Raw genomic sequence first — 7,116 nt, 5'->3', positions numbered from 1 at the left:
AGCCTCTTTCCACATTTTGTTTAAATGAATATTCGCAATAAAGGGACTGAATATTGCCTCACATAATCCTTCCTGTGTGCTTATGTGTGTCTCAGAGAAAATAAAGTACAGGTCCCATAATCCCCATGTAAGGCAGATGTTGGAATTTGGCTAAGCAGTTGTTTTGGAGACTGGAAGGGTTAAGGCCGGGCTTACTTTGCTGGTTTCGTGTGCATGGAAAGGCTTTTGATTCCCTGGTTTTACTTTTCCTTCTCTTTCTTTAACACTGCATCCGTTTCCAAACGAGTGAGAATGGACCGGGTCACCCCCAGCAGGAGGAGGGGAAAGATGCAGCGAGCGGGGAGAATGGAAACCGAAACTCAGCAGTTCCACAGCCCTTCGCCCATCAGCGCTCCTCCCCCCGCTAAGCTCGGAGGTTCAGCAGCCTCCTATATAAGGGGGCGATTGCTAGAAAAGTCTGCAGAGAGGAGAGAGAGACGGAAGCTGAAAGAGAGCCCGAGAAGCCTTCCACTGAAAGCTGCATCCAGACACCTGATGGTACCTCCCCTTTCACTCTTATTTCTGTGTGAAGAAATGTCAGGCGGCAGGAAAGCAGGCGAGATGGCAAAAAGGAGGCAGGACAGGGGAAAGACGGAGATGGCAAGTGTGGGAGCTGGAGACAGCACAGGCTTAGAGGTGTAAGACGTAAAAAAAGCCAGGCAGGGAGAGGCTGAGGTATAGGATGCTAATGCTATACTGTGTTTTCTAGGGTTGAGTCTATCTGCCCTTAAACATCTGGTGGCATCCTGGCTACCTGCTTTCATTGCACCTGTATTCTAACTAACTCCTGTACTTGAAATAAATTAATTGAGTTTGCATGGGCTGCCAATGGGGTTAGGATTCAGCAGCACTAGAATAACATCTGGCAGAATCTAAGCAGCTGCCAGTGATACATACGGTCTACATTATAAAGTATGTAGATCCGAGGCGGGGAGTCTTCAGGTCGGTTTGTGCTGGACTCTTCCAACTTAGCACCTGCTTATTAGTCATCTCGTTACCGAAGACCTTTAATGCTATCCCCACTACATGACCCACCCTGTGCTATAAACACTGTCATTTGCTAGCTTCTGATGCTTACATGTATTTATGAAACGCTCCAGTGAGCAGAAAGACAATTATCCTGATGCACAATGTGAAATGTCATTGCATAGGTCCTCTGCTATTTATGTCCACCACTATACTATTTACACTCTCCAACAGGTAATGTCCGCTTTACTATAAGCTCATCATTCGGGCATCTCCTTCTCCTAATAGACCATTTCTTTTAAAGACATTTCTGCTATTGGCTTCCTCGCCAGTTTTATTTTGCTATAGGTTCTTTTTCTTGTAATGGACCCTTAGTAATTTCTTCCCTAAGATGGTGTGCAAGTGGCTTTGTGGGTGGTGAGGGCAAGGGGAGGTGGCTGGGCTTAGAGTTTGCAGTTTAAATTTCTCTGACTGGCATCCAAATCCAAGCTTAAGGTGAGAAACATTCGGGAAGTAGGCAGCTCCCTGCCCCAGAGGGCTTACAATCTAAGGGCCCTATTTACTAAGCATTTTTACCATAGACACCACACCTTTAGTAAATAGTCCCCTAAGTTTGTATCTGAGGTAATGGAGGGTTACGTGACGTGCCCAAGGTCACAAGGAGAATTAGTGGGAGAGGAGAGACTTGAACTTTGACTTCCCTGGTTCTCAACCCACTGCTCTAACCATTAGGCTCTTCCTCTTAGTTGCTTCTCCTGCTCTTTTTCTGCATTGCTGGCTTTGTACAAGTCCCCTATATGGTACTATCCAGCATATCACACTGATATCAAAGATATTTGGGGGCATATCGTAACCCTTCATATCTTATTCTTCTTTCCCTAGATGATGAATCTGAATGTGAAGTTGTTGACGGGGGAGGTCCATACCCTGGTGGCCAGCGCCTCCATGTCCATCTCAACGCTAAGGTCTCAAATTGCAAGCAAGACTGGGGTGCCCAGTTATCAGCAGAAGCTGGGGATCAGAGATGGGAATGGGGAGTTCACAGAACTGAGAGACTCAAGCCAACTGTCAGAGTACAACTTATCTTCCGGAGACACCATCCTGCTGATGGTGAAGGCTGATGAACCCATTGACGTCTTTCTGAGTAAGGACAACGGGAGGCGCTGCAACTACACCATTTACCCTTCTGAGAGGGTCACTGAGTTCAAAGCTCGAGTCCAGACTCAGGAAAGGATCCAGCCGGGGCAGTTCTGGCTCAGCTATGAATCCAAGACACTGGAAGATGGCCACAAGCTGGGGGAATACAACATTGCCCCCAGCAGCTTCATCTACATGCACCTGCGCCTGCGTGGGGGTGGCGCATAGACCAGGTCTCCATCGCTGTGGCAGAGGACAGGATGAGATGACTTACCCACATTTTAGAGAGACTGTGCCAACCCTGATTTATTATCTGGCCTCCTTCCAAATTCTCCGCCACCCATACGGCAACTAGCACAACCTCTAACCACATGTTGCATTAAATGTTTTCATGAAGCTTTCTCTTGCTGTAAATAGTTCTTCACTCTATGCTATGGTTACATTTTAGGAGGAGGAGAATGAGTGTTTGATATGAAACTGATTTAAATATGTTATTTTCATATGTTGCATTTAGTTATAATTAGATGACAGTGAAATTTGCTGGGATGTTGCATTACTGGAAAAAGCAGAGAACTACAGAGTGCAGGATCTGCCTCACTCCAGCTGCCTCATTGATTTTGTACAGTATTAATATATTGTGCAGAACAGATAAAAATAAACAGCAAATTTTTAAAATCCTATTCTGTGTCTATTTTGGTACTAATTATTTCTTCAATAATTCAGACAAAATCTGTATTTTCTCACCAATGGGTAAAATCAGGATTACATGCCACATGTGCGAAATCACAAATATTTTCTGTCATCCATTCGCAAAATGAAAAATCATAGAACCTACTCCAATCCTGAAATCAGTAAACTCTACACTTCTGGAAATCAGCTCACTGAATGAACCCCAAATCACATAGGATGCATCCTAACATTAGCACACTGCATGAGCCTGAAATCACATAGGATGCACCATAAAATCAACACACAGAATGAACCCCAAATCACATAGGATGCATCCTAACATTAGCACACTGTATGAGCCCGAAATCACATAGGATCCATCCTAAAATCAGCTCACTGCATAATCCTGAAATCACAAAGGATCCATCCTAAAATCAGCACACTGCATAATCCTGAAATCACATAGGATCCATCCTAAAATCAGCACACTGCATAATCCTGAAATCACATAGGATCCATCCTAAAATCAGCACACTGCATAATCCTGAAATCACATAGGATCCATCCTAAAATCAGCACACTGCATAATCCTGAAATCACACAGGATCCATCCTAAAATCAGCTCACTGAATGCTCCTGAAATCACACAGGATCCATCCTTTGGGGGGAGGGGAAGGGAAGAGGGGGATGACAGGGGCAACAGCACCATCAGTGCCTTGGGTCACCAAAACTCCTAAATCCTCCACTGACTGTACCTATCTCCAAAGCCTCAATAAATAAATGCAAGGTACTGGGAACACACACCAGTGTGTGGAGTGCCTGCTCCCGGCCATTCTGGGACCAGTTCAATGCCTTCATGCCTCCGCCATCCCTGTAACCAGGAATGGGGGTGGGGGTTATATGAAAGTAAAGGGTTTTCTTTAACTTCATTGTCTGTATTTTTTTTAATGTTGTATTATTCTCAGGCTTTTCCCTGCTTTTACTTTTTCAATCTTTGATTCCTTTTCATGTTTCTCTTACTTCTCTCTCCTTTCTTCCATATCACTTCTTGCCATCTCTCTCTCTTCCCTCCACCAGTTCCCTTTGCACCTCACAGTGCTCTGCCTGGCCCTCACTATAACCATGCTCTCCCAGATGCTGTACCTCTGTCTCTCACCCTCTCTCTCTCTATTCTGACCTCACTGTCAGGCCCATGTAATATCAGCGCATGTTAAACGGGCACTAATGATTGAGTGCCTGCTCCCTTAGAGGTAGATTTTTTTAAAAAAGCGCGTTCGTGTACTTTTGTTTGCGCAACAGGCGCAAACAAAAGTACACTGGATTTTATAAGATACGCGCGTAGCCGAGCGTATCTTCTAAAATCCTGGATCGGCGCGCGCAAAGCTGCCGATTTTGGGCAGCCGGCGCGCGCCGAGCCGCACAGCCTGTCACCGTTCCCTCCGAGGCCGCTCCGAAATCGGAGCGGCCTCGGAGGGAACTCTCTTTCGCCCTCCCCTCCCCTTCCCCTCCCTTCCTTCCTCTACCTAACCCACCCCCCCGACCCTATCTAAACGCCCCCCTTACCTTTGTCCGTAGATTTACGCCTGCGAGAAGCAGACGTAAATCTACGCGCGCCAGCGGACTGCTGGCGCACCGTGCTCCGATCCAGGGGCTGGTCCGAAGGCCTGGACCACGCCCCCGGGCCGGCGCCACGCCCTGGTCCCGCCCCCAAAACGCCACATCATCGGGCCCCGCCCCGAAACACCCCCGACACGCCCCCTTCCAAAAACCCTGGGACCTGTGCGCGCCGGCGGCCTATGGAAAATAGGCGCGCCGGCGCGCAAGGCCCTGCTCAAGTAAATCTGGGCGGATTTACGCGACCAGGGCTTTTAAAATCCGCCCGCATACACGCACCGATCCACCTCTCCCGGGTGCCCAATTTAATAGTTAAATGGACTGCCACGGTAAAAAAGGAGGCGCTAGGGAAAAATTTGCATCCCTAGCACCTCCCCAGCAACGGGCGCGCAGGAGAAGGGGCTGTGCAGGGTTAGGAAAACGGACGCTCGATTTTACGAGAGTCTGTTTTCCTAGTGACACTTTATTTTATTTTATTTTTTGGGTGTCCTTTTTTGATTCCTATGCTTAATATCGCCACAATATTAAGACAGAGGAACTACAGAAAAGCAGGCGCACATTTATTTATTTATTTTTTGCATCGGAGTAATAGCTAATAGCATCATCAATATGAATTTACATGTGATGAGAGCGATTAGCTTTGCGCTGGTTTGGTCACGCATTTTGGACGCACTAATCCCCTTATTGCATGAGGTGTTTTGGGCATGCATCCAAAACACGTGTCCAAGTGCCTGTAAAGCCATGTGCTCGGCCAAGCACGCTATATTGCATTGGCCTGTATGATGATAACTTTCAAACATGCACGATTGTGCCCATGAGTGATTGCACGTGGGCTCACATGCGCAAAGGCGTATATTATGTATTGTATGCACACACCTTACAAAATGCACATAAGTCCACCGTGCCAATTGTGCTCAGCCATGTGTATACATACATGCGTGCACAGCCGCAAATAGGTACATGTGTATATGAGCACATGCTCATGCGTGCTGACTCATGCTTACGCGAGGGCAGCATTTCCTGTTCTTCCTGGGCTTGCCAAGCCATGTAATGCTTTCACCAGCATGGCAACCCAATTTTACCACCAGGGACATCGCCCGTTTAGTATTCCTGGTGCTGGAAAATGAACAGAACCTCTTTCCCCAAGCTGGTGTGAGGCACAATCTGTGCTGCACCAGGGACCCTCCCACCCACATGAGGAAAGTATTAGGGGTAGGTATGTTAGTGCATGGAAAGGCTCTAGGGGCTGGGGGTATGTACATTAGTGCATGGGGAGCACTAGAGTGCCAGAATTGGCCAAAATATAGAACCAGGGTAAATATGTATGCATGCATAATGTAATACAGTGGTTCCCAGCCTTTTTTGTTTCATAGCAGACCTGGCACAGGGATCACTTCGTTGTGGCACACCACCCACTTCTCCATCATCACTTTCTCTTCTCTCTACCCTCATCCCATTGGCATGATCACCTTCCCTCACCCCCTATCCCTTGGCATCATCAATGTTCCCTTCCCTCTTCCACCCGCATCATTATCATAATCATGCCTCTCCCCTGGCATCATCATCTTCCTTTTCCTATCCCCCACCTCCTAGCATCATCATCATTATCATCTTCCCTCTCCTTTCACCAATCTCCTACACCCCCTGGCATCACCCGCCTCTCTCCACCTCCTCAACCCTGGCATCATCCCCTCTCCCTCCTCTTCACCTCTAGCATCATTATCAACTTCCTCCATCCCTTTTCCCTGCCCCCCTAAGTGCAGTGGTTCCCAACCCTATCCCGGGGACCCCCCCAGCCAGTCAGGTTTTCAGGATATCCACAATGAATTCGCACATACCTAGCAATTCTCCGGATTTGGCTCGGAGACTCCGTAATTCTAAAAGAATTACCAGGTCTCCGGGCCAATACCGGAAATCTCTGGGTGCTGCAGCAAACCAATCTGCTTGGACCCGGAAAGAAGAAAGGAACATCCCTGGTCTTGCACGGCTGATAAAGGAGGAACTCGACAGTGATTTCTACCATCTCCGGACTTTTTTAACTCTTAACTTTGCTTCCTCGTGATGCCACCTGCTCCTGCACAGCCTGTTTCCTGTATCCAGCCACTTGCCCACCCCATCCTGTTTGCCTTGGCCAATCGACATTGCGATTTCCTGCCCGTGCATCAAACGAGGAGTAAGAAACAGGCAGCATCCACTTCCACAGCACAGGAGGAGAAGGAAGAGGCTGCTGCTGCTCCAGGAGCCCAAGTTAGAGTCTGCTGTTGCTAGTGTGTCTTGAAAGGGGGGGAGAGAGAATGAATGAGCATGTCTGTGAGAGTGAGGGTGTATTTGTGTAGGAAGAAGAGATCTGAGAGCCCTCTGGGGATAGGGAAATACCTCAGTACCTGAATGTAAACCGATGTGATATCTCAGATCGAATGTCTGTATATATAAAAAATAATAATAATAATGTAGATGAGTAGGAGAGAGCTGAGTGCAAGTGAGCATGGATGTGAGTGAGTAGGCGTGTGTATATGGAAGAGGGAGAGACGTGAGTGAGTCTGTGTGTGTGTGTGTTTGTGGGAGAATGGCAGAAGTAAAGGTGTAAATGGACTTGTGAGAATGTGAGAGAAGGGGCAGTGAAAGTAAGTGTGAACATGTAAGAGTGTTTTTATGAGAGCAAATTTATGAGCATCCGGTCCCACTGTGCAG

At 47.5% G+C, this 7,116-nt stretch overlaps 1 protein-coding gene across 1 annotated transcript; it reads left to right on the top strand.

Moving 5' to 3' along the window:
* The first annotated feature begins 310 nt into the window (after positions 1–310).
* On the top strand, positions 311–2,820 carry LOC115073459 (ubiquitin-like protein ISG15). Its single transcript, XM_029571890.1, has 2 exons — positions 311–537; positions 1,888–2,820. The coding sequence occupies exons 1-2, from the start codon at positions 328–330 to the stop codon at positions 2,368–2,370; spliced, it is 693 nt and encodes a 230-aa protein (XP_029427750.1). The 5' UTR covers positions 311–327; the 3' UTR covers positions 2,371–2,820.
* Positions 2,821–7,116: the final 4,296 nt, after the last annotated feature.

This window comes from Rhinatrema bivittatum, chromosome 11 (genome assembly GCF_901001135.1).
Source record: "Rhinatrema bivittatum chromosome 11, aRhiBiv1.1, whole genome shotgun sequence".
In the NCBI taxonomy this organism is placed as follows: domain Eukaryota; kingdom Metazoa; phylum Chordata; class Amphibia; order Gymnophiona; family Rhinatrematidae; genus Rhinatrema; species Rhinatrema bivittatum.
Note: the sequence above shows the minus strand (reverse complement) of the source record. Positions and strands in the feature narration are given on the sequence as shown.

Bases quoted from the DNA above. Each gene is read 5' to 3' on its own strand.
- LOC115073459 (XM_029571890.1), top strand. From the start codon at position 328: ATGCAGCGAGCGGGGAGAATGGAAACCGAAACTCAGCAGTTCCACAGC. The intron at 538-1,887 runs GTACCTCCCCTT...TTCTTTCCCTAG, and splicing joins CTGCATCCAGACACCTGATG to ATGATGAATCTGAATGTGAA.